The sequence below is a fragment of the Ursus arctos genome, unplaced genomic scaffold (genome assembly GCF_023065955.2).
Source record: "Ursus arctos isolate Adak ecotype North America unplaced genomic scaffold, UrsArc2.0 scaffold_34, whole genome shotgun sequence".
Classification (NCBI taxonomy): domain Eukaryota; kingdom Metazoa; phylum Chordata; class Mammalia; order Carnivora; family Ursidae; genus Ursus; species Ursus arctos.
The window spans coordinates 3,785,469-3,811,684 of NW_026623030.1; the positions used below are offsets into that span (position 1 = coordinate 3,785,469).

At 49.6% G+C, this 26,216-nt stretch overlaps 1 protein-coding gene across 3 annotated transcripts in view; it reads left to right on the forward strand.

Moving 5' to 3' along the window:
- Positions 1–5,815: 5,815 nt before the first annotated feature.
- KLHL22 (kelch like family member 22) overlaps positions 5,816–26,216 on the forward strand; it is a 37,112-nt gene continuing 16,711 nt past the window's right edge. Inside the window, exons 1-5 of one of the 3 annotated variants that reach the window (XM_044379531.3) lie at positions 5,834–5,878; positions 8,070–8,178; positions 11,306–11,571; positions 21,470–21,635; positions 24,291–25,009. In XM_044379531.3, the coding sequence (XP_044235466.1) occupies positions 8,107–8,178; positions 11,306–11,571; positions 21,470–21,635; positions 24,291–25,009 (1,223 nt within the window). In that variant the 5' untranslated portion in view covers positions 5,834–5,878; positions 8,070–8,106. Of the gene's footprint in view, positions 5,879–8,069; positions 8,179–11,305; positions 11,572–21,469; positions 21,636–24,290; positions 25,010–26,216 lie in introns of all 3 variants that reach the window. The other 2 variants (XM_048221520.2, XM_048221519.2) reach the window with 2 other exon arrangements.

The following is a 26,216-nucleotide window of genomic DNA, read 5'->3' on the forward strand; positions in this document are numbered from 1 at the left end:
CAGAGTAGAATGGGGCAGAACTCCTGGTATATAATAGTTCAGGAGTGATGGGTACAGCCAGAGGAGGTTTGGAAGCAGCCCTGAAGAGTCAACAGGCTTGAAGGCATCCTATTTTGAGCTGTTGTTCCGACATAGGACTATTCCTTGTGATGGTGGCTCACTGAGTAACCTATTGTTCAGATAGATGGATTCTCAGGAAGTTCCTGAAAGAAACAATAGAGTTATTCACAACTTCATCCTTCTGGATAAAGTCCTATTCACCTAGTATGGCACAATAAGTTGTCTTGACGGAGACAGTAAACTAAAGTTTAGGATGGCTTCGGTCCTCAAACGCTGGGTGTTTTCTGCATCAATGATAGCATATGTATCTTTCCACAATTTGTCCTTGTCACTTAATAGAAGTTATTGCTACACCCCCGCCCGCCCCAGATCACCTGCTGCAGGTCATTCACAGTAGCAATGAACCGTGGTTTGTTTATGGACATTCACTTTGATTCTGCTTTTTCACAGCTGAAAACATGCTGCAATGAACATCCTGCACCATGTTGTCTTGCCTCCTTCTGGGAGTATTTCTCCAATACAGACAGCCAGAAGTGGAATCATTGGTTTGCAGAGAGCCACTTTATATTTTATTTTATTTCTTACTTTTTTTAAAAAAGATTTTATTTATTTATTTATTTGACAGAGAGAGACAGGCAGCGAGAGAGGGAACACAAGCAGGGGGAGTGGGAGAGGAAGAAGCAGGCTCCCAGTGGAGGAGACCGATGTGGGGCTCGATCCCAGAATGCCGGGATCACGCCCTGAGCCGAAGGCAGACACCTAACGACTCCGCTACTCAGGTGCCCCAAGAGCCACTTTATATTTTATTTAAATGTTCATAGCTACTGCCAGTTGTAATGGGGTATTAGTTATTTAATGCTGCTGCATAGCAAATTACTCCACAGCCAAGCTGCTTAAAATGACAGTAATCAACATTTATTATCTTTCACATTTTTTATGGGTCAGGAACTCAGGGGAGGTTTAGCCAGGTCCTGGTTCAGTGTCTCCTGAGGTTCCAGGCAGATGTGGGACTTCAGAAAACTATGGCCTGGCTGAGACGGGGGGATCTGCCTCCAGTGCAGCCCATGCATGGCTGGAAGTCAGTACTGGCTTTGACAGTGATCTCGGTTCCATGGAGGCCTCTCCTTAGGGCTGCTTGCGTGTCTTCATGACATAGTGGCTTGCTTCCTGCAGACTGAGCAAGACAGAAGCTGCAACACCTTTTGTGACCTGGCCTTGAAACCCACAGGCTTTTTCTTCTGCCCCATTCTGTTCCTTAGAAGTCACAGTCACTAAGTCCAGCCCACATTCAAGGGGAGGAGGTTGGGCTTTACCTTTGGAAGGGAAGAGAGTCAAAGAATTTGCAGATATATTTTGGAAACAATGTATGCTCCAAATTAGCTGTTCCGATTTACCTTCTCGTCAGCAATGTATGTACATTTCCGTCCTCACCAACCAACACTGGATTTCGTCTTATTAATATTTGCCGTGCAGATGTTGACAAAGCTTGACCAAACTTTAGTCAGGTTCGTCTGAGCGCTCTTTTTTTTTTTTCTTTAAAGATTTTATTTTATTTATTTATGTGACAGAGAGACAGCCAGCGAGAGAGGGAACACAGCAGGGGAGCGGGAGAGGAAGAAGCAGGCTCCCAGCGGAGGAGCCCGATGTGGGGACTCGATGTGGGACTCGATGTGGGACTCGATGTGGGACTCGATGTGGGACTCGATGTGGGACTCGATGTGGGACTCGATCCCAGAATGCCAGGATCATGCCCTGAGCGGAAGGCAGACGCTTAACGACTGCGCTACCCAGGCGCCCCCGTCTGAGCGCTGTTCTTAACCAGGCCTCAACATTGGCCTGTCTAGCTCAGTCTTAACAAAGAATTCTACTAAATCAGTTCAGGGAGCCTCCCCCCCCCCCCCCCCCGCCTTTGATATCTAGTCAGGTTCCTCATCCTCCAGCTCTGATAAGACCCTTAGGACAGTTTAGCAAGAATCCCCCTCCCCTGAGGTCTAGTGTTAGTAAACTTACATCTGCTGATCCCCTCAGTCTGCTCTTTAGCTATAAATCCCCAGCTGTCTTTCTTGTATTCAGTGTTCAGCCGGATCTCTCTCCCTCTTGACATATCCCTGTTGCGATAGTCTTCCTGAATAGTCTTCCTTCCTGTTTTAACATGATTTTTTTCTTTAACAATGTATGAAAATGTGGTGTATTATTTGCATTTCCAGATGATTAATGAGATTGAACTTGACTTCTTTTGTTTATATCCACTGGGACCTCCTTTTCTGTGAGTTTCTAGTAAATATCTTTTACCAGATATTTAGCCGGTTGACTAATTATTGGTTTTTAGAAGTTCTTTATATATTCTGGATAATAGTCTTTTGTCTGTTGTATATGTCTTTATATCTTTATATATGTTGTAAAATTATTTTTTTTAAAGATTTTATTTATTTATGTGACAGAGAGACAGCCAGTGAGAGAAGGAACACAAGCAGGGGGAGTGGGAGAGGAAGAAGCAGGCTCCCAGCGGAGGAGCCTGATGTGGAACTCGATCCTGGAACGTCGGGATCACGCCCTGAGCCGAAGGCAGACGCTTAATGACTGTGCTACCCAGGCGTCCCGTAAAATTATTTTTATATATGTTGTAAAATTATTCACTGATATATTGTATCATTTGCTTTTTTTTTTTTTTACTTTCACTGATGTTGATGATTCTCTCAGGTATTAAATGATTTGTTTATTCTCTTTTGAGTATTATCTATTCATGTCCATTTCCACCTATCTAATGGAATCCTAATATCCTTTTTATTGTTTTGTATGAATTTTTAAAAAAGATTTTATTTCTTTATTTATTATATTTGAGAGAGAGAATGAGAAAGGGCACAAGCAGGGAGAGGGAGAAGCAGATTTCCTATTGAGCAGGGAAGCCTGATGTGGGGCTTGATTCCAGGACCCCAAGATCATGACCTAAGCTGAAGGCAGACGCTTAACCAACTGAGTCACCCAGGCACCCCTTGCATGAATTTTTTAATATAATATTTGTACTTGCTCTTGAGTTTGTTGCAAATGTTTCCTCAATTGTTTTTCATTTAGGATGTCTGTGATCAAATTGTGTAGCAGACAAGTGTGTTTGTATCTTCCATTGGGTTGAAGCTTGGAAAGTCTTCCATTATCTCTATCAATTCTTTAACCAGTCTCTCAGCTTCTTATTTCTCTCCAATTCCTTCTACTTTTATTTACTTAGAACCTATTGAGTGGTAGCTCTGTTTTAGGTTCTGGGAATATAGCCATAAAGGAGCGGGCAGAAGTTCGTATGCTCAGGGAACACAGGATCTCCTTGGAAGCAAACACATCCATGGGAGGACACCAGATGATCCTGCACACCATTGCACCTGGGCGTCCTCTTATCTTGCCACTCCCCTCCTCTAGAATTTTCCAGCCGGAAAGCTGCTGACTTGATCTGGATGTATTTTGAGGTGATGGTCCCTCTAGCTCTGAAGACTGGGGAATGTCCTGTCCTCTCAGTCCTGGCCAGCACCCCACCTTGCTCCTGGCCTTCTCCCCTTCACTCATCCTCATCCTCACCCTCCAGCTCCTTTCTCTTCCCTGAAGGTGCTCTCTTCATTCTCTCCTCTCAAGCTGTGGTCCCATCTGTCCTCATCTCAGAGGCTAGACCCACCCTGGCAGTCTTCTTGTCCTCCTCTCCTTTCTTACCTCAGTCACTGCAGGCTGGCTTCTGCCACTCCAAGGAAAGTGCTCCTGTGAACACACCAAAGGCCTCCCTGTAGCAGATCCAGGGGCTTTGCCTCCTCTCCCCTCTGGGGCCACCCTCACCCCTAGCCCCATTGGACCTTTGAGATTACTCCTCCCGTCTCCTCTGTGGGTTCCTGCTCTCTGGGTGTCCCCTGGAACACCAGTGCGCCTTGTACCCTGTCCTCAACTTGCTCTCCTTTTCCTCATACTTTTTTTTTTAAGAGATTTCTTTTAAAGATTTTATTTATTTATGTGACAGAGAGACAGCCAGCGAGAGAGGGAACACAAGCAGGGGGAGTGGGAGAGGAAGAAGCAGGCTCCCAGCGGAGGAGCCCGATGTGGGGATCGATCCCAGATCGCCGGGATCACGCCCTGAGCCGAAGGCAGACGCTTAACGACTGTGCTACCCAGGCGCCCCTCCTTTTCCTCATACTTGTTCTGGTTCAGTGCATCACCTCTGGCTGAAGTGTATGCTATGTCCGTGACTTTACCTCAAGCCGAAAAGGTCCTTAGCTGGACATCTGCTGTCTCTTTACCCTGCCTGGGGCCAAAGTGAGCCTTGCCTTCCCCCAAACCTGCTCTTCCTCCAATCTCCTTGTGATGGGGGTAGCCTCATTGTTCCCCATCATCTCTTGGGCTCACTCTTCCTCACCCATCACTCACGTGTAGTGGAGAACTTGCCTCCTTCTCAGGTTTCCAGCCAGCACCTCCCTGTCCCCACTCCCTGCCCACCTGAGGCTATAGCTTCACTGCTGCCCCCATACTCAGCCTCCTCCCACCCTCTAGTCCAGGCTGCAACCTGCTTTGGCATCTGCCAGGACTGGCGGAAGGCCGCCCTCAGAGCCACATCCACCCACACCTCCAGAGGTAGGGTCTGCTTTCCAGTGTTCCCTTCAGACTCAGAAACTTCTGGTGGCCTCGACTACTCACTTTGCAGGATCTCATCTCCATGCTTTTGCTGACACTGCCCTTCCTGGAATGCTTTCCCCATGCCCCAAAAGTTCTCATCCCTTATGTAGCTAGTCTGTCACTTCCTCCAGAGTCTTCTCAGAGGCTCATTCCTGTTGGAACCCCTGGTCCTGGAGTCTGGTCCTACTCTCCTGGCCCTTGTCTGGACCTAGGGCAGCTCTCTGGAATCAGCCAGGATAGTGCTTCTGTTTCATTTACTTTCTTCCTCATTTCCGTACACCTTTTTTAACCATGAGCCATCCCTAGCCACGTCCTTCCCCCACACTCCATAAACGCCTCTTATAAACAGCAGTGCAGGACAGCCCGACTTTATTGATCGGGAGACTCTGCTGGCTGGAACCTCTGGCTGGACACGGCAATTACAAATCAGCCTCGGAGGGCGGGATCCTCTTGCAGGTGAGGCGTAGGAAAATGAATACCAAGAGCCTCCTGGCGGACTTCTGGGTCCAGCCCTTTGGGATGGGAACTGGATTTACTCCAGAATCTCAGTAAACAGGAAAACACCCATTCACACTGGCAGTTTATTCCCTCTCCCCAACATCCAGCAGAGGGCAGGCGATCAGCAGAAGCACTGTGAGCTAATGGGACCGCGAGAGAGGGGCGGAATGAGTGAGTGAGTGAGAGAGCCAATGAATGAGGGAAGGAGTAGGTGAGAGAGGTAATGAGGAGGAAAGGAATAAAGGAGGGAAGGGATGGAAGGAATGAGTGAGTGAGGGAATGAATAAATGAGAGAACGAAGGAGAGGAAACGAGAGAAGGACGGAGGAAATCGATTTATAGGGCGCGACCCTTCCCAAAAGACACTGCTTCATTTATTCACTCATTCATTCGTTCAACCCGCCAGGTGCCAGGAGCTATGCCAGGTGTAGAGACGCACGGTCACCCAGGCGGCTGTAGCTCTTCTCCGCTGAGCCAAGACCAGAGCCGCGCCCGCGGAAGAGCTGCTTCGGGCGGCGCCCCTCCCCCAGCCCCCCAGCGAGGCGCCCCCGGCCTCCGTCTACACCCGCCTGGCGCCTGCGCGGCGCGGACACGTGACTCGCCGAGGCCCCGCCCCGCGGCCGCCCGCCCGCCCCGCCCCCGCCTCCGGCGAGTGCGGCCTCAGCTTGCGGCGGCACCAGGTGAACTGCCAGGCGCGGGCCGGGCGGGCGGGATGGCAGCAAGCGCGGGTGGCGGGCAGCGGGCGGCGGGCGGCAGCGGGGCCCGGGCAAGCAGCTCTGGGAGCGCGGGAACGCAGGGGCGGGCGCGGGCGGGAGGCGCGGGAGTGGCGGCCTGAGGCGAGCCCGCGGCCTGACGTGGCGGGGGCGCGGCGGGCGGGACCCCCGGGCGCGGCTGGGCGGGGAGCTGGCGCTAGCAGAGATACTGGGCCTCGGCGCGGCTGCGGGGCCCGCGGGCCTCCTAGCCCTTGGGCTGGCCTGTCGCCCGTGGCGGGACTGAGCGCGGCCTTCCCAGCCGCGACCCTCTGTGCTGTGCGCGGGCGGGTCCTGCAACAGGCGGGTGGGGCGGGGCCGGGCTGCCACCACCTGGTGTGACCTTGGATCTTGGCCTTTGAGCCTCAGTTTCCCCAGCAGCTCACCGGGGCAGGGGGTCGGGGGACCCGCGGGCTGCAGCCGTGGGAGTCCAACCTCGCCAGCTCGCGCGGTTTCCAAAGAGAAGCTGGAGATCGCGCTGTCATTGCAAAATCTTCGGGTCCCGAAGCGTCGGCCGCGATTTCTGACTACTTCCAATGTTGGGCGGGCCGGAGTCTGGGGGTCGCCATCACCTTATGCCTAGGGTCCTTTTCGCGCCGGCCTTGGGCCGCAGGTTTGGCGCGCCAAGATGCCCCAACTCAAGCTTTCTGGATGGAAGACTCATTCCAGAGCTCATTCGAGTTGGCACTCTTGTGATGGCTCCCCATTCTGGAAATTAGTACCTGCTCCTTCCTCTCCTCTTCCCAACTGTCCCTTTTCCCTTTGTTGCAGACCTTGCTTCAGTGCTGCCAAGAATTTGGGTTCGTTGAAGGCAGACAATGTTTTGGGGCGCTTCAGAGGACTGAGGGGTGCCTGCTCAGTAAATGGTGTTGAGTTGAAAATTCTTCAAAAATACTTTTGACTTTGTCATCCATGAATTCACAGAAAATCATTTTACGTCCTTCAGTTTGTACCTACTTGGGACATAAAGCTTCCTTCCTGCTCCCCTCAAAAGCTTTGAACAGCACAGAATGGAGGGGCCTTGCTTGTGATGAGTAGAACAGAAATGTTATGGAGCTGGAGGGAACTCAATCTAGGGAAAGACTTCATGATAGAGTAATCCCTGTAAAATGAATAGGAGAAAGAAGGTGCCACCAAGTGAGCTCCCAAGAACATTCATGGGGAAGGAATCACAAAAGAAGTGTTGCATTTGACTTAATTCTTTATTTTTTGAAATTTTACTAATTACCAAAACGTAGTTGCACTGTGAAATGCTGTTTTTCATCTAAGCATTGGTGGGCTAGATAGTGGTTAGAACTAGGTTCTTTTTTTTTTTTTTTTTTAAGATTTTATTTATTTATTTGACAGAGATAGAGACAGCCAGCGAGAGAGGGAACACAAGCAGGGGGAGTGGGAGAGGAAGAAGCGGGCTCATAGCGGAGGAGCCTGATGTGGGGCTCCATCCCATAACACCGGGATCACGCCCTGAGCCGAAGGCAGACGCTTAACTGCTGTGCCACCCAGGTGCCCCTGGAACTAGGTTCTCATACTTTGCTGGTGGGAGAATAAATTAGTATAACCTCTAATGGAGGGCAGTTTGGCAATATACATTCAAATGACAAACATTAAAATTAGTATGATCCAGCAGTTATGTATCTAGACAGTTTTCCTCAGATAACTGCTGCATATGTGGTATATCTAAATGATTTTCAGTGTGTAACTGTTTGCAAAAGCAAACAATTGGAGGAAACCCAGATGTCTCTGTGAAAAGGATTGGTTAAATAACGTGGTTATCCATACAGTGGACTGTGGGAAGGATATTAAGTTTTCATATCCAGAAGTTAACGAAGGGGGGAAATGGTGTAGATTTACAGATGTGCCTTTGAATCTGTAGATGTCCCCTACCAGAGAAGGTAGAATTGTAGTTTTCTTGTGGGAGAGGATCTGGTTGGGGCATAAGTGGAAGGAAAATTTAAGTTTCATAACCTACCTTTCTGTGCCTTTTGAATTTGAATGTGAACATATTAAAAAATAAGTTTGAGAATTTAGTTTTTAAATATTTCGTACTAACGGAAAAGTTACCACCTCTCTCTATCAGATCCTAATGTTTTGTCTTCTTTGTTTTTGTTTGTTTGTTTTGAAGAAATAAAACATTCCCTTTTTCCTTCCTGGAGAAAATCATGATCCTGAATTCCTTTAATGTGCCCATGCTATGTTCTACTGTAACGCCTATCTATAAGCAAAATTGGACGGTATTTTGTTGTGTGATTTCAAACTTTTTGTATTATATGTATTCTGCAGTGTGCTTTTTTTCCCCCTCTGCGTGGCTGTGAGATTTCTGCACATTGATGACCATAGCTTGAGCTCTAGTTTGCCCATTTTAACTGTTGTCTAGTATTCTGTTGGCTCACAGTGTTGCCGCATTCATTCCTCTGAGGATGGACATTTTGGTCGTGGCCGGTGCTTGCTTTATGAACAAGGCTCTGAAGCATGATCTTGAATATGTTGCACTCTGAACTGTGCTCTTGCAGAGCAGGGAATTGGTTCGTTTTCTTCACACCACTCTCAGCACCTAGCTTAGCTCCTTAAATTGTGCTTGATAAATGTGCTTTGCCTGCCCAAGGAGGCAGTCTTCTCCTACTGTATTCTGTACTCTATAGTAAGTGTAGCTGCCACGGGTTCCTTCCCAAAGGGGCAGAAGTGCTAATGTGGGTTGTGGACCCACCACTGATTGATGTCTGTTGGAGCAGTCAGTCCCCGCTGCCACCCTTAGAGAAGGAAGCCCTCTCGACTCCCTGGTGGTCATGGTGGTGAGGAGGAGGCTTAGATTTGGAGATAATGAGCTAAGTGCTCAGAGTCATGTGGTTACAAGCGGTACAAACAGTCATGGAGTTTTGCGATGTGGGTGAGATAAAGCCCTAACTGGTGAGTAGATAGGCCGGCTTCAGTGATGGAGCATGCCTGTTGTGTTCTTGATACAGTGACGGAGAAGTGATCGAACTAGACCTCGACCAATATGAGGTTATAAAGAGGTCTGGTGGGAGTCTGATGGTGTTTAGAGGATGACAGGTGTCCCTTTTGGTCTAAGGGCTAGTGACAGGGTACAGGGGAAAGGAACATTTGAGCCAGATCATGGGGAGACCTAAGCGGAAAGCAGTAGGGAGCCACTGCTTGGGAAGCCAGGCTTCTGGGCATTTGGGGACCCCCTGCGGCCTGAGCAGGGGAGCTGGGGGGGATGGGACAGGAGGACGAAAGCCAGTTGGGAGTGTCATTGCTGTGGTCTGACCCAGAGTGGTGGCCATGGAGAATAAGTGGATGGCATCTGAGATGGGAGAGAATGAATCAGAACTAGAGGGTCTGATAGACACAGGTATAAAAAGGAAAAGTGATCATTGAAACCATGAGGTTTCTGATGTGGAAATCGTGGCTGTATGGATAAGTAAACTAGACCAGTGGGGAAGGGTGTTGGCTGGATTAGGCATCAAGCTGGAGGTGCATTTGGGAATATAGGGTAGATTCTTGGGAAAGAGGGGTGGGCTGGGGTAGAGTGTGTTGGTTGAAGGGATCAGAAAAGAGAGCATTGACATGGGGCAGAGTTTCAAGTCAAGAGAGGTAGTTATTAGGGGGCTACCCCTTGGCCCCGGCTGTCTGTGTGTGAGCCAGTCCAGGGTGCGGACGAAGCAGTGGGTAGGTGGGTGAAGGTCCCAAATCAGGAGGCACACTGAGGGGCCAGCACAGAGAGGAATGGAGCATGTTGGATGGGAAGCAGCAGAGAGTCCAAAGCAGTCAGGTGTGCTCCTAAGCTGTTGTGGTGAGGACAGAGGCCTCTTCTTTTTGGCAAGGTTTTTTTGTTTGTTCGTTTGTTTAAATAGGCTCCACACCCAGCGTGGAGCCCAATGCGGGGCTTGACCTCTCCACCCTGAAATCAAGACCTGAGCTGAGATCAAGAGTCAGGTGCTTAACCACCTGAGCCACCCAGGCGCCCCAGTTTGGCAAGTTTTATAGTAGAATCTGTTTTTCTCCCCTCCCCCCTTTTTAAAAAATTTTAAGTAGGCTCCACAGCCAGGATGGGACTTGAACTCACAACCCTGAGATTAAGAGTCCCATGCTCTACTGACTGAATTAGCGAGGTGCCCCTTTCATTTTTTTCTCTTAAAGATACAGTAGAGGGAATTGGAGAAGGAACTAATTTGGGAGAGGGGATAGTGGAATGCCATAGGTGGTGAAGGCAGATGTTCACAGGCAGTGTGGCAGGTGACACCTGGCTGGGTGACAGTGCTGTGGCTAGAGTGCTTAGCTAAGGCCCGGAGTGCAGTGCAGGACTGGCTCCCCCTGACTCAGAATGCATGGCCAAAGTGTGTTTAAGGTAGGTTTATTTTACCGATTGGGTTTCTGAGGCTTCAACTCAAATCATTGTGCATGTTTTGAATGTACTCAATTATTACAAAGTAACCTGGAGCTAAAAACATGCTGCAGATGATCTTGAATGCACCAGCTCTAGTTGAAATTACTGTGCTTGACTCTCAGAATCTTGGTAAAAGAAGACAGGTCCTGGACCCTCCCCTGGGTCTCTCTCTTTTTAATTTTTTATTTATTTTTAAGATTTTATTTATTTATTTATTTGACGAGGAGGGGAGAGAGAGAGAATAAGCAGGGGGAGTGGCAGAGGGAGAGGGAGAAGCAGGCTCCCCACTGAGCAGGGAGCCCAACTCAGGGCTCAATCCCAGGACCCTGGGATCATGACCTGAGCTCAAGGCAGACGCTTAACCGACTGAGCCACCCAGGCACCTCTTTCTCTCTCTTTTTTTTAAGTAAACTCTGTTCCCAGTGTGGGGCTCGAACTCACCACCTGGAGATTAAGAGTCGCATGCTCTACCAACTGAGCCAGCCAGGTTTTGTTTCGTTCTTTCTCAATGGGAGAGAGGAAGAGCTGTTGAGAACCTGGTCTGTGCTGGTGCTTTATATTCATCGTTTACCAATTTTAGATTTCCCCAACGGGCAGGGTGCTTTTATTTCCCTTTTTTCATTTGAGGAACCCGAGACTCAGGTTGGTCATGTGGTGAGTCCATGGGAGGGCCGGGGCCCCAACCAAGGTCAGTCTGTCTCCAGAACCCTTCTGTGTCCCAGAGACGTTAAAGGAGATAAAATTTAATGAAGAATTTTGGCGATGAAGGGACATAGGTCTTCAGGAGGGAGTCCCCAAGTCTGGGGAAGCAGTGGGAGGGGAGAGGGAATTCGTGGATTTTAGACCACAGGGAAAGCACAGGTGAGCTGGTGGGAGGAGCAGAAGCGCCGTGAGCAGCACGTGCCACTGGGCCAGTCTGTGCGCTGCGTGGTGTTGCTTCCCCGGCTTACTCCCTGTCCCCTCTGTCTTGCCAGCTGACAGCCGCAGCGGTGAGGTCTGGTGTGGTGGTCAGGATGGCGGAGGAGCAGGCGTTCACCCAGCTGTGCAAGTTGCCTGTGCAGCCCTCACACCCACATTGTGTCAACAACACCTACCGGAGTGCACAGCACTCCCAGGCCTTGCTCCGGGGGCTGCTGGCTCTCCGGGACAGCGGCATCCTCTTTGATGTTGTCCTGGTGGTGGAGGGGAGACACATTGAGGCCCATCGAATCTTGCTGGCTGCGTCCTGTGATTACTTCAGGTGAGTTACATGCACATGTTCTCACAAGTAAAGTAACACAGGTAATCCTCGTTCCACTAGGTGTTTGTGTTGGCACCACAGTGACCGGGTGGGAGGAACCAGTCGGAAGCTGCCAAGTCCCCTGCTCTCCCCGAGCTCCTCCCACTGCTTGTTGTAGTGACTCACCAACACTGAGCGGGACTGAGGGGTCTTTGAATCTGTTTTTCTTTTTTACTTTATTATTTTTTTAACATTTTATTTATTTGAGAGAGAGAGCGAGCGAGAGAGAGCAGAGCACAAGCCAGGGGAAGGGCAGAGGGAGAGGGAAGAGCAGACTCCCTGCTGAGCAGGGAGCCTGACACGGGGCTTGATCCCAGGGATCATGACCTGAGTTGAAGGCAGACGCTTAACTGACTGAGCCACCCAGGCACCCTTGAATCTGTTTTTCTTTCAGCTCTTCTGGGACATGTTCTCCCCCCCCCTTTTTTTAAGTTTATTTACTTACTTATTTTTAAGTAATCTCTAGCCAGCGTGGGTGGGGCTGGAATTCACAACGCTGAGATCAAGAGTGGCATGCTCTTCCGAGCCAGCCAGCCTCCCCCCGCTTTTTTCCTATTTTTTAAAAAGACAACACGCTTGACTTTACTTTTCCTTTTGGATTTTATAAAATGAATTTTCTGTATCTTGGTATAAAACAGATTTTCTTTCTATTTATTCTGGTTTCCCCAGCATTTCATTTTGAGAAATTTCAGATCTGTGGAAAGTTGAAAGAATAATATTACGAACACCTGAATACCAGTTGTTACCATTTTACCATATTTCCTTTCTCTTCACACACAAAGACATATACACGCCTTTTTTAAGATATTGGCGCTTTATGCCTTAGTCTTTCAGTGCCCCCCCCATGCCCCCCCAGTGGTATTCTTATAATGCTAACTGGAAGCCTGGATGAGCCCTGTGGGTGCTGAGGCCAAGGCCAGGTGGTCAGTTGTGTATACACATTGTCCACACAGCCATGTGATGTGTGAAGTTGTGCCTTTTGTGCCCCTTCCCTGGCCCACACCTTCTCATCTTTTTTTTCTTTTTTTGGTTAAGATTGTATTTATTTGAGAGAGAGCGAGCGTGCATGAGACAGGGGAGGGGCAGAGGGACAAGCAGATTCCCTGCTGAGTGCAGAGCCCCACTCAGCCCAGTCTCGGGACCCCGAGATCATGACCCTAGCAGAAGTCAGATGTTAACCGACTGAGCCACCCAGGCGCCCCATACCTTCTCATCTTGAGTGCCTAAGCCTCTGACCTTCCTCCCTGCCCCCCACCGTGGATTCTTGGTCCCTCGGGGTTTCTGTGGCCTCCTTCATCCCAGCCACTGGCATATTGGGAAGATTTGGTGCTGCTACCCTCCTTGTGAGAGGAGGCTCAGGAATGAGCCTCAGCCATGGCCACCTGCTTCCCATTCCAGCTCTGATTCTGTTTTATTGTTTCATCTTCAAGTATTGGTTATAGTTCTCGGCTTGTTGTTTTTTGTTCTTTTTTTTTTTTTTTTTTTTAAGATTTTGTTTATTTGAGAGAGAGAGGGAGTATGTTGGGGGGGGTGGAAGTGGGAGGGGAGGGGCAGAGGGGGAAGGAGAGAAAATCTGAAGCGGACTATACTCAGCATAGAGCCTGATGTGGGGCTCAGTCCCACGACCGCGAGATCATGACCTGAGCCAAAACCAAGAGTTGGATGCTTAACCTACTGAGCCACTCAGGCGCCCCTGTTTGTTTTTTAAGTAATCGCTATTCCCAGCGTGAGGCTGGAACTCATGACCCTGAGGTCAAGAGTTGCATGCTCCACTGACTGAGCCAGTCAGGCACCCCAGTTCTCATTTTTTGATTTTAGGAACTATCAAGTGAAATATTTCTTCATGATATAAGTACCTCCTGTTCTCCAGAAGGAGTTTATAGAGTATGACCAGTGGTGGCCTAGGACAGATATGGCCAGGCTTTCTTGCCTGTACTTTTGCTGTTACTCAGCAGTGCTGCCCGCCCTTCTCTGCCTTTCCTGCCCTGCAGTGTTATCTTCTGGGTCTGGCTGAGGTGCCTCTTCCTCTGGGTAGCTTTCTCTAGTTGTCGTGTATCCTTTCCCAGGCTCTGGCTCTCAGGGCTGGCTCTTCCCTGCAGGAGGCCGTTGACCCCTTGGGGATGGAGAGCTGCACGGCCCTGGATCACCCTTGTCTTGGGAGGCACCCCCTGCAGAGATCCTCCTTTGGTGTGTACTCTGTGCAGGGTTTAGGGATTGACTAAACCGTGCATCTTGGGTCTTGTTTTTTGATTTGTAATGACTGTCCACTGTACTAATCTTCTGGCTCCCATGGCCCTCTCCTGCTTTGCCCTGTCTACTTCTCCTGTGCTGGTTCCTGTGCTCCCCACCCCTATGTGTCAGGTGGCACAAGTGTTCTGTCCTATGTGTGATGGCCACCCTGGGTCATATATCTCTCCCTCAGTTTTCCTACTGTGAATTATAAGGCAGTCACTTATATTCACCTCAGTGCCTGTGATTTTGAAAATTTGGATAACATTGATGGTTTTGTAGAAAGTGTATATTGACAGAACTTCACTCCTAAAAAGAAAGTTTTATTCTCCACAAAAACACGAGGCCCAGACGTGTCCGGGGAGTTGTACCTTTTATGAACAGACTCTAATGCCATTTAAACTTTCAGAGCAGATAAAGAAAAAAGAAGTCTCCAAAAGATTTTTTCCTTAAGATTTTATTCATTTATTTGACAGCACAGGAAGGGGGAGTGGTGGAAGGAGAGGGAGAAGCAGGTTCCCCGCTGAGCAGGGAGCCAAGGATGAGGGGCTTGATCTCAGGACCCTGGAATCATGACCTGAGCCAAAGGCAGACACTTAACCAACTAAGCCACCCAGGCCTCCCTCCAAAAAAAATTTTTTTAAAGATTTTATTTCTTCATTTATTGAGCAAGTGAGAGAAAGCACGAGTTATGGGGGGAGGAGCAGAGGGAGAGGGACAAGCAGACTCTGTGCTGAGCACCGAGCCTGATGGGGGTTTGTTTCCACTACCCCGAGATCCTGAGTTTGAAATCAGGAGTCAGACACTTAACGGACTGAGCCATCCAGGTGCCCCTGTGAGTTTCTAAATTTCTTTTAAAGAGAGTTACGTAACATTGGCATCAAAATCGGACAGATAGCCAACACACAAGAAGATTGCAGCTCGTTTGTGATTGACAGTGTGGAGTCTTCAGTGAGATCTCGGTGCAGAGCTCTGCAGCAGCACCATCCCGTAGCCCAGGGGGGCTTTGTTCCATGTTGTTCACTCAAAGGGGGACCTTGCCTGTAGCGCTTTACAGATATCAGTATCCATTCCAGGAGCTAAAATGCTTTTTTTTTTTTTTTAAGATTTTATTTATTTATCTTTGGGAGAGTACACGCATGCAGGTGCACAAGCAGGGGGAGCGGCGGGCAGAGGGAGAAGCAGGCTCCCCGCTGAGCAGGGAGCCCGATGCGGGACTCCATCCCAGGACCCTGGGATCATGACCTGAGCTGAAGGCAGACGCTTCACCGACTGAGCCACCCAGGTGTCCCTAAAATACTTTTTGAATTGGTGAAAAAAAGTTGAAGGCACCAGTTTACCCCTGCCCTCCCACATCATCTCCCCACCTCACCGCCCACGCCATGGTAACTATTTTCCAAAGTTCCTCTTCATCCATACACTGTTGCTTTTTGCAGATACTAGTCCAGAGTACTGAAACCCCCAAAGCCCCGAAATATGAAAGTTGTTTTATTTTGGTTTTTTGTTCCACTGTGTTGCTAAAACGTCACTAAGTGTATTCAGGGGATCTCCTAGAGCTGTTTTTTGTTAGTTGGTAGCTGTCCAGTCATTAATTTTGTGGGGGGATGGGGAAAGCTGGGTTCTCCCACATTGCCATTTTTTCCATGAGTTTTTATTTTTGTTTTTTAAATTTTGGTACAAGTCTATTAAACTATAAAACCTGCCCTAAACTGATGTGAGGCTAATTTTATGTTTATCCTATTTAGTGTATGTCTTTTACATTTTGCTTCGGAAATACTAAGGAGTCTGGATGTGAGGTACTGACCCAGACCCTGCACGGCTGTGACATCATACACGACATGGGCGCCGTGTTTCTCCAGTGGAAACCTTTTGAATTCTGAGACATACTTGGCCTCCAGGGTTTGGACCAGGGATTGGGGGCCTGAACAAGGTGATGTAGGGAATGTTCCCCACTGTACATCAGAGGGCGCTCACTGGACATCTGGTTATGGTACCCTAGCGGCAGAGGCGGCCCTCATTCTGCAGAGTTTTCTGTGTTGTTCATGCCCTCCACTTACTTTGTTGGTGCCCTGCTGTGATTTTAAACACATGATAAGATTTACCATCTTAACCATTTTTAAGTGTACAGCTGAGTAGTATTAAGTGTGTTCGTGCTGTTGCAGAAGGGGTCTCCAGAACTTTCTCATCTTCCCAAACTGAAACTCTGTACCCATTAAACAACAACTCTCTATACCCCTCCTTTTGGCCCCTGGTAACCACCATTCCACTTTCTGTTTCCATGAATTTGACTACTCTAGGAACATTTTATAAGTGAAATCATATATATTTGTCCTTCTGTGACTGGTTTCTTTCACTTAACATAATGTCCTCAGGGTTCATCCATGTTGTAGCATGTGTCAGAATTTCCTTCCTCTTTAAGGTTGAACAGTATCCCGCTGTGTGAATAGACCATTTTGTTAATCCATTCATCTGTGGAGAGACACTTGCATTGTTTCCACCTCTTGGCTATTGTGAATAATGCTGCTATGAACGTGGATGTTTATATATCTTCTTGAGACCCTGCTTTCAGTTCTTCTGGGTGTATACCCAGAAGTAGAATTGCTGGGTTATATGTTAATTCTGTATCGAATTGAGGAGCGTCTATACTGTTCTCTGCAGTAGCTGCCACCATTTCACATTCCCACCAGCAGTGCACAAGGGTTCCATTATCTCTGTATTCTCACCAACACGTGTTATTTTCTGTTTGTGTGTGTGTGTGTGTTTGTTTTGTTTTGTTTTGTTTTTGGGTAGTGGCCATCCTAATGGTTATGAGGTATGGACATCATTTTTTTCTTTTTTTTTTTTCTTTTTTTTTTACGATTTATTTATTTTAGAGAGAGGAGCACATTCACGGGGGTGGTGGGTAGAGTCTTAGGCACACTCCACGCTGAGCACAGAGTCCGACACGGGGCTTGATATCACACCCTGAGGTCACAACCTGAGCTGAAATCAAGAGTTGGATGCTTCATTGACTGCGCCACTCAGGCACTCCTGGGCATCATTTTAAAGTTTTTCCCCTTTTCAGTTTTTATCTTCTCATAACTTCAGTGTTACAGAAAAGTAGTAAGACTATGATAAAGAATTAGGCATCCGTTTTTGGTTAAAAACAACAAAAACAAAAGGAGCGGGTATATATTTCATTTTTCTTTCAACCTTTTTTCCTCGCTAACTCTCATTTTGAAGGATGTCAGGGACGCCTGGGTGGCTCAGTTGGTTCGGCTCAGGTCACGATCTCAGGGTCCTGGGATCGAGTCCCAAGTTGGATTCACTGCCCAGTGGTGAGCCTGCTTGTCCCTCTCCCTGCTCTCGTGCTCTTGCTCTCTCTCTCCCTCATCAATAAATAAGTAAATGCTTAAAAAAAAAAAAAAAGATGTCAATCCTATAGAAAAGCTGAAAGATCGGTATCATGAACAACCTTGCCCTTCACCCAGATTCATCAGTTAGCATTTTGCATATTCGCTTCAGAATAACTTGAGGATATAACAGCTTATCTGGAAATACTTCACTGCACTTCCAAGGATAAGAGCCTTCTGTAGGGGCGCCTGGGTGGCTCAGTCGTTAAGCGTCTGCCTTCAGCTCGGGGCGTGATCCCGGCGTTCTGGGATCGAGCCCCGCATCAGGCTCCTCCGCTGGAAGCCTGCTTCTTCCTCTCCCACTCCCCCTGCTTGTGTTCCCTCTCTCGCTGGCTGTCTCTCTCTCTCTGTCGAATAAATAAATAAAATCTTAAAAAAAAAAAGAGTCTTCTGTAATATATCTGTAATAACATTATAAATCTAAGAACATTTATAGTCCTTCCATAATTTTATCTTATATGGAGTCCATATTCAAATTTTCCAATTGTCCCCAAAATGTCTTCTGTCTCCTTCCTTCTTCCCCTCTCCATTCTGGATTCAGTCAAGGTCCACACATTGCATGGACACCCCAAAGAGTGAGTCCATGTACCACAGAGCACAGGAAAGCACCCTGAGGGGGTGCGTGTGGAGTAAAACGTCTAGTAGTAAACGTAACGTGTGAGTGCCAGGTCTGTGAGAGGCTGGCTTGTGAGATAGAAGAGCCCATCGTGTCCATCACAGGGATGCTAGCTCTCGCTCCATCAGTCTATATGTGTAATGCATTCCCAATAAAAATACCAACAGACTTTATGGGGGGTGGGAGGATTGCACAAACTGATTCTAAAGTCCGAATTTTCAAAAGCAAGCAATGGCCAGGAAATTATTGGGAAGGTAATAAAAGGAGACTGGTTCTACCCTGCGGTCACACGTGTTACGGAGCTGCAGGAATCCAAGCTGCTTCTGGTGCCTGAGGAGATACGGGAACGTTGTTGGGAAAGGAGTGACTTTGAACACAGACACAAGCCTGACAGGAGCTTGGTGTTTTATTAAAGATGGCATCCCAGGTGGGGGAAGGTGATGATGGGGTGTCCCTCTCGAAAAACAAAGTTGCCCCTTGTCTCACACGTTGTACCAAAATAAACTTCAGGTGGATCGATTTGTTGTTGTTAAATGATCTGTTATTGAAATATTTTCCTTTGTAGTTCTTAACTAGCTGGCCATTCCAGTAACCTCTGTTGATGTCACCTGTGGTGTCACGAGGGTGGCGGCCAAAGGCATTGCAGGCCACAGCCTGGGCAGTCCCCAGGATCACTTTAATGGCTCCAGAGAATGAGTTCTCTGGCTAAAAACGCTGCCGCATCTATCAGGCAGTGTTGATACTCTCATCAAAAGTGATGGTTCCACTGTGCTTAATGTTTTTCTGCTTCTTTCTGTCTCTTGGTGGTTCCTTGAGGGGTTTGATAATCAGAGCAGAGGTAAAAGGTACCACTTCAATCTAGGCCTATCTGTTCTGTGTTTGTTTGTTTGTTTTAAATTTTAAGTAGGTTCCAAGCCCAGCCTGGGACTCTAACTCACAACCCTGAGATCAAGACCTGGGCGCTTAACCAACTGAGCCACCCAGGCATCCTGGGGCCTGTGTGTTCTGAACTGTCAGTTTCACTGTAATCCTCAGACCCTTCCAATCACTGGTTGCCTTGGTGATGTCATCACTAACCTTTTTTGGAGACAGCCCCAGGGGGCCGGTCTTGGGGGCCAGGGCAGACATGGCACCGACTTCCCCACCAGCGCACCTCAGGTGTAAGACCTTGATCTCATTGGGGTCAAACTTGGTGGACGGAGCATGGGCGGAGGTGGCTGGTGTCATATGAACCTGGATTCAGGATGACCAAAGAGAGTTGTGCCTCAAGTGGTTCAGCAGTTTTTCTTTTTTTTAAGTAGGCTCCACACCCAACGTGGGGCTTGAACTCAGGACTCTGAGGTCAAGAGTCGCATGCTCTACCAACTGAGCCAGCCCGGTACCCCAATCAACAATTAAAAAAACTATAGAGGATAGCATGGGAAAAAATTTTTTTTAAGATTTATTTATTTATTTGAGAGAGTGCGCTCACAAGCATGCGAGCGGGGGGTGGGTTACAAGGGGCAGAGGGAAAGGGAAAGAGAATCCTAAGCAGATTCCACGCTCAGCACAGAGCTCGACATGGGGGCTTGATATCACAACCCCGAGATCATGACTGAGCCGAAACCAAGAGTCTGATTTCTCAACTGACCGAGCCACCCCGGCACCCCGGGGAAATGTTTTTTAATGTTATCTCAGAGAGAAAAGCCTTTCTAAGTCTGGTAAAACTCACAGGCAAAAAAGAAAACGAGAAATTTGCATTCAAAACAGACAAACTTCTGCATGGCAAACAGCATCGTCAAATCAAAAGATCCGAGGGAGGAAAAAAATTTCAACTCATTCGAAAAAGGGCAGATTTTGTCAAATTGACAAGACAGAGTCTAATAGAAATTGGACAAAGAATCTGGACTGTTCAAAAAAAAAGCATAGAAATGGCACTTTAAAGGGTGCCTGGCTAGCTCGGTTGGGTCTCAGGGTCATGAGATTGAGCCCCACGTCGGGTTCTGTGCTGAGCGTAGAGCCTGCTTGGGATTCTCCCTCCCTTTTCTCTCTAAGGAACAAAAATAGGTAACCTGAGTGTGTTGCAGCCGCAGGTTAAATCAAGCATGACAGCCTTTACAGGAAGAGGGGCAGCCCTATGTATAGCTAAGGAGCCATTTCCAAGATGCATTGTTAAGTCAAAATGGGATGTAGAGTATAAGATACATGGACTGCCTTTGGGTGTAGTGCTGCCCTGGGAGGGGGAGCTGCTGGCCTGGAGCAGAGCAGAGGAGGGAGGGGAAGAGCGAAACTTTCACCCTGGTGTATATTTAAAGTCTTGCACTGCTATATATATTACCTAGTTGAAAAATAAACAGAATGTAAAAATAGCTACTCTGTCCCCTGTATGTGGCTGTCATATTTCAGCCCTGCTGCCTCCCCTGATGACCAGCCGCTTTCCCCCTGAACAACTAATTAACTGGCTTCCCTGGGATGCGTCAGGGGCATCTCACTGATGGTGACTCCGACCTCACTCTCTGACCCCGTTCCTCCCAAGTTCCTGTCAGTCCAGCTAACCCAGCCAAGGGCTCGGGTTCCTCCAGTGCTCTCCTAGATTCAGTCCTTCAGCATGTTCCCTCTGCCACCGCCCCCCCCACCCCGGGCCCACAAGAACCCTCTTGCCTGAAAAGTCTGCTCACACCACCCTCCTGTGTAAAATTCCCCGACAGCGCTTCATTGTGCTTGGATTTCAATCCTGACTCAGTTTTGACCTGGGGGAAGCAGGCTCTGGCCCTGTCTCACCTGCTCACTTCCTCCTTGTGCTGGCCTTGCTGTCTTGCATACTGAACTCATCCCTGCCCCAGGACTTGAGGTCCTGTCTCCGCCGCCTGGAATGCCATCCACTGGCTGGTGAGGTACCACCCAACCCCGTCGCGGCCTGTCCTTGCTCCTCATCACAGTCCACCTGCTCCCCCCCTCCCGGCTGGGCGCTCCTAGATCCGGTGCCTTGTTGTGCTTCTTTCTAGCATTTCCTCACTCAGAAATGCCCTATTCTCCTCCCTAGCATCAAACTCCTTGTAAGTAGGAGTCTTAACTACTTTACTTGACTATTAATCCTCTGACCCTAAATGGTACTTGGCATTTAGTTTTTCAGTATATTTTGGATGAAATGACTTTTATGACTTGTTTCCCATTTATTTATTCATCCATTCATTCATGACATGCTCTGGGCTGCTGCTGTGATCCAGGAAGTATATTGTGGATGCAGCAGGAAGCAAGCCAGACGTTGTCCTTGGCTCCAAGAGGCTCAGGTGCCACACCCTGCAGCACGTGAAACACAGACAGTGATTTCTAGGATGGCTGTCCAAACTTGATCAGGAGCTGGTGGGCACCTTCTGTGGCTAGACTCAGAGCACAGAGCGAACCAGTGTTCTGTTGCTCATCACTGCTGGGTGATGCTCCCTGCTCCCTCTCACTCTCTGCGGCCTGGGCTGGTGTCCTGATTGATACAGATTTGCTCATTGTGGGGCTTGAACTCATGACCCTGAGATCAAGACCTGAGCTGAGATCAAGAGTCGGACGCTTAACAGACTGAGCCACCCAGGCGCCCTTATCGTTGATAAAGATTGATACGACAGCACTGTTTCATGTTTTTACTTTGCAGAGGAATGTTTGCTGGGGGATTGAAGGAGATGGAGCAGGAAGAGGTCCTGATCCACGGCGTGTCCTACAATGCCATGTGCCAAATCCTGCATTTCATTTATACCTCTGAGTTGGAGCTCAGCCTCAGCAATGTCCAGGAGACGCTGGTCGCCGCCTGCCAGCTGCAGGTGAGGCTGCCCTTGCTCCAGCAAGGCAGACCCAAACCCAGGGGGTGAGCCCCGGGTGTCTGCTGGGCAGTAGCGTGAGCGGGATCAGAGGCGAGGATACCAGGCAGCAAAGGAGACTGCCGGTAGGGCAGAGGCTCTAGGGTGTTGCACGGCTCAGCCAGCCCCGGGCGCCAAACCATAGCTGCTCCAGACCCCTCCAGGCCCAGGCTCCTCTGCCCTCTGCTCTTCTGCTGGTTCCTTTCCTTCTGCCTGGGTCTCCCCGCCCCGGAGAAGATCCCTCATGTAAACATGGGGGCCAACCCCGAGGCAGGTGTGTGGCGTCCCACGTGCCCTGGTGTCTGATGAAGCTGAGCTGTCCCCACAGCTGCGCAGGCCTTTTCGCTCATCCACTTGGCCTCGTCAGTCTCTTCGAACCTACTTTCCTTTTTGTCATTGAATGTTGAATACTTGTGTTCCTACAGAACTCAGAAAGTTTTCTGAGGCTTTGACAGCGTGACTTACGTTTTGGAAGGCTGTGTTACCTCGGTGCGTTGGTGCAGTCACTCAAGGGCTGGGCCTACACGTGCCTTTGCTTTCAGGAGCCGTTGTCAGACGGTCTCATCTGGCTGAAGAGACGTCTCATCTTACATTTGTTGAAAATGAAAATGAAATACTATGCTGAATTCATTATCCTGACCTTTTTTCAGGTCAGAACACGTTTGGGGCCATCAAAAAAACCTCAAGTCAGGAAAACCAACCTGTTCAAGGGTGTTCGGGGCCCCAGCAGTTCCTGCGCCGTTCCTCTCAGATGGGCAGGGGGAGGTGCTTGGCCTGTGCTTGTTGGGTTGGTTTGACCATGGCTCACCATATGCAGTGAGTAGATGGAGTTGAGCCAGTGCTCCTGAGCACTTCAGCACTTTCTGAGGCCATTGCGGGGGGCAGCATGGGATGGGGAGCCCCTGCTTTACCTTGAGCAGCCCAGCTTTTGGGGATTTTATTTTTAACATAGTGGGCTTATCTATGCAGTGTTGTTTTTAAAGCGAGTGTTACTTGGTATACCAGTTCCAAGTCCATAGGCCCACGAGGGTCATGTTTGTTCGTGTAGCCAGTACCACATGCCCCCACATGCTGTGCCTTGCACTCACTAGCTCAGGATCAGACTATTGGTGGTGTCCCCAGAGACCTGGATCTGAATCCCGGCAAGACTGTCACACAGGGTAACCCGCAGCAAGGGTTCCTTTCTCCGAGCCTCTCCTGGGGCTCCTGCACTGGGCAGACCTGGGGTGATTACTCCGAGTGTCCCTAGCAGAGGGCCCCCTGCTGTGACAATGAGGATGGGAAGGAGAGGGTGACACGGTCCCTGGGTTCTTCAGGAGCTGCTTCTCATGCCCACTGAGGGCTGTTTGCTCTCACTTCCTCCCCAGAACCTGGTCCTCAGTGTCCTGGCCCATGACAGATCAGAAGTAGTATTTTAGGAAGAAGAGGCAAAGCACAAGTGCCTGCCGAGGGAGAAAATGGGTAGTTGAGTGAAGACTTTCAGGACCTAACAGAGCCCTATGGGGATGTTCCATCTGGGGCAGACACATGCCTGGCACTTTGCAGGTTTCCATTGAGTGCTTAGCTAATGACCTGGCAAGTATGGAGTATCTTTGGAATGAGAAAAAAATAAAGATAAAAAGATTTTAAACGTGTATTAATAAGCTTCACATACCAGCAGAATCACTGTGTGTGTACTGGTTAATTTGTTGATGATGAGTGAGGTATTCCCATTTTTAGAGCAATTTCAAAATCCTGTTTTTCTAAACAACTTAGCAACGTCTGGGCCGCTTTCCCTAGAGCCCTCCTCTCTGTCTCCTTCACCCTGCCAGCCTCTGACTGTCTAATCATGGGATGGCCTCTAAGCCTGTGGCTCATTTCTCGGCTCCCACCTCAGCACTATTCTGTCTTGCCCTCTTTTCAAACCACCAGTTCTTCTGCATGATGGGAAAAGGGCAGATGTCAGCCACCCGGGACCCCTGTGCTAGCCAGAGTCATGCAGGCCTCTGCCCAGGCAGGATGGCCTCCAGCCTTTCAAGAACTGTGTGGGGTTCCCAGGAAGGGTGCTGGGTGAGCATCTGAAATGCCATACTGGCAGTTCTTAGCTTGTGGGTGGTTCAGGGCCCTGCTCCTGGGGTGGGGGGTGGGTTCCCTGGGGCTGCAGGCTGCAGCTGCGGGGGTTGTGGCAGGAGAAGAGAACTGGATGTCTCGTAGAAAGCCTGGGCTCCCAGGTGCCTTCCAGAGCATGGGTGGCTAATGTGGTGGCCACTGTGCTGCTTCCTGATTCTCTGGAGATTCACTGCTTTTGATCTGAAAGGGTCCGCTCTGTGCCAGGTAGTTTCTGGGTACGGTCTCGTTTTCAATTTATTCCTCTCTGCTTATAGAGGAGGAAACCGAGGCTCAGAGCAGTTAAGAACGTGCCACAGACCTCTTCCAAGCCTGGATTTAAACCCAGTCAGTCTGCAGTGAGTCCCCGTCGCCTCTAGAGTTGGGGGAGAGCAGCTGCGCCACGCCTCCACTTCAGGAAAGGTTGGGGGGTGTGGCGAGGGGCCAGCTGTAGCCAACGGCTGTTATCCTCTGTCTCCCTCACCCAGACACTGTTCCCAGCCCGGGCTTGAACGGGGCTTATTCTCTTCACAGATTCCAGAAATCATCCATTTCTGCTGTGATTTTCTCATGTCCTGGGTGGATGAAGAGAACATCCTTGATGTCTACCGGCTGGCGGAGCTGTTTGACTTGAGCCGTCTGACCGAGCAGCTGGACACCTACATCCTCAAAAACTTCGTGGCCTTCTCTCGGACTGACAAGTACCGCCAGCTTCCCCTGGAGAAGGTCTATTCCCTCCTCAGCAGCAACCGTCTGGAGGTCTCCTGCGAGACCGAGGTTTACGAGGGCGCCCTGCTCTACCATTACACCCTGGAGCAGGTGCAGGCCGACCAGATCTCACTGCACGAGCCCCCCAAGCTCCTCGAGACAGTGCGTTTTCCTCTGATGGAAGCTGAGGTCCTCCAGCGGCTGCACGATAAGCTGGACCCCAGCCCGCTGAGGGACACGGTGGCCAACGCCCTCATGTACCACCGCAACGAGAGCCTGCAGCCCAGCTTGCAGGGCCCTCAGACAGAGCTGCGGTCGGACTTCCAGTGCGTCGTGGGCTTTGGGGGCATTCACTCCACACCGTCCACTGTCCTCAGTGACCAGGCCAAGTACCTGAACCCCCTACTGGGAGAGTGGAAGCACTTCACCGCCTCCCTGGCCCCCCGCATGTCCAACCAGGGCATCGCGGTGCTCAACAACTTTGTGTACCTGATTGGAGGGGACAACAATGTCCAGGGCTTCCGCGCCGAGTCCCGGTGCTGGAGGTAGGCAAGGGTGCTGGGCTGAGACGTGGTCTGTGGATGACGCTGTGGTGCGGGAGTTATGGGCTCAAGAGACTGCTCATGGGGTGGGTTCTGCGAGGGCTGAGGCAGTAGCCTTTTAAGTTCATCTTGTGGCTTGTCGGGGTACACCTGTCTTATGAAGTAAAGTCCAGGTTAATTTGGAGAGTACGGGCCACGATGAGGCAAGGAAGAGGGGACCGGGCATGCTTGTTTTCGCTCTTGTCCTCTTCTCAGACCCACTCACCGTGCGTCACACCCCGCTGTCTTGTGGGTGAGGAGCTAGGTTGTGAATGACTGTGCACTTGGACTGGCTGAGCACAGGGATCAGCCTCGGAAAGAGGGGACCGTGTTGCCAGGAGCACTGGGCGGGGCAGCTGCTCCTTCCATCTTGCCCTCTCCAGCTTTGACATGTCTCATCCCAGGCTCCCTTTGCCCATCAGCTGTGCTCTGCTCTCTTAACCACAAGCCCTTGGTGGAAGAGGGCGTCCTGTCCTCCCTCCCTCTTTGGTAGTATACAGTCCTCAGCCCAGGGTACCCAAAAAGCCAACAGGCATGGCTGAGCCTCATACCAGATTTCATTACCCCTGCCTGCCCTAGCATCAGTAGTGTTGGCGGGCATGGGGTCCCCCTGAGGTCTTCTGAGCAGGCAGTTTTCCAAGAGCAGGAGGGTTATTATGAGGTACTATATATGTTTTTTTCTATATCTGAGGTCTTTATACAGAATTCCTGGTTCATAGCTTCCAAAACCCTCGGAATTTCCTGAGAGGAGCCGCTAATTTGTCTTTTGTTATGTTAATGAGAGAGTTAATGCGAGAGTGGCACCTCCAGGCGCCTTCCCTAGGAACTACACTCAGCATTTCAGCATCAAGTGGCCAGAGCTTTGAACTCTGTGACTCTAAGAATCCCGAGTGCGAGGGGTTGCTGGTCACCAGAAGAACCAGTCCTGCCGTTAGAGGGTTGGAATTTTAGTCGTGCCCTCTGACCTTGGGGAGAGGAGAAGGGACTGTGGTTGAATCAGTTGCCAATGGCCAGTGATTTAATCAACAGTGCCTCCGTAGTGAAGCCTTTAAAAACCCAAAAGGAGAGGGTTGGGGTAGGTGACCACCCGGTGGTTGGAGGTGCCGGGAGAGTGGCGCATCTACCTGGAGGGGGCATGGAACTCCCTGCCCATTCCGCAGACCTTGCTCTG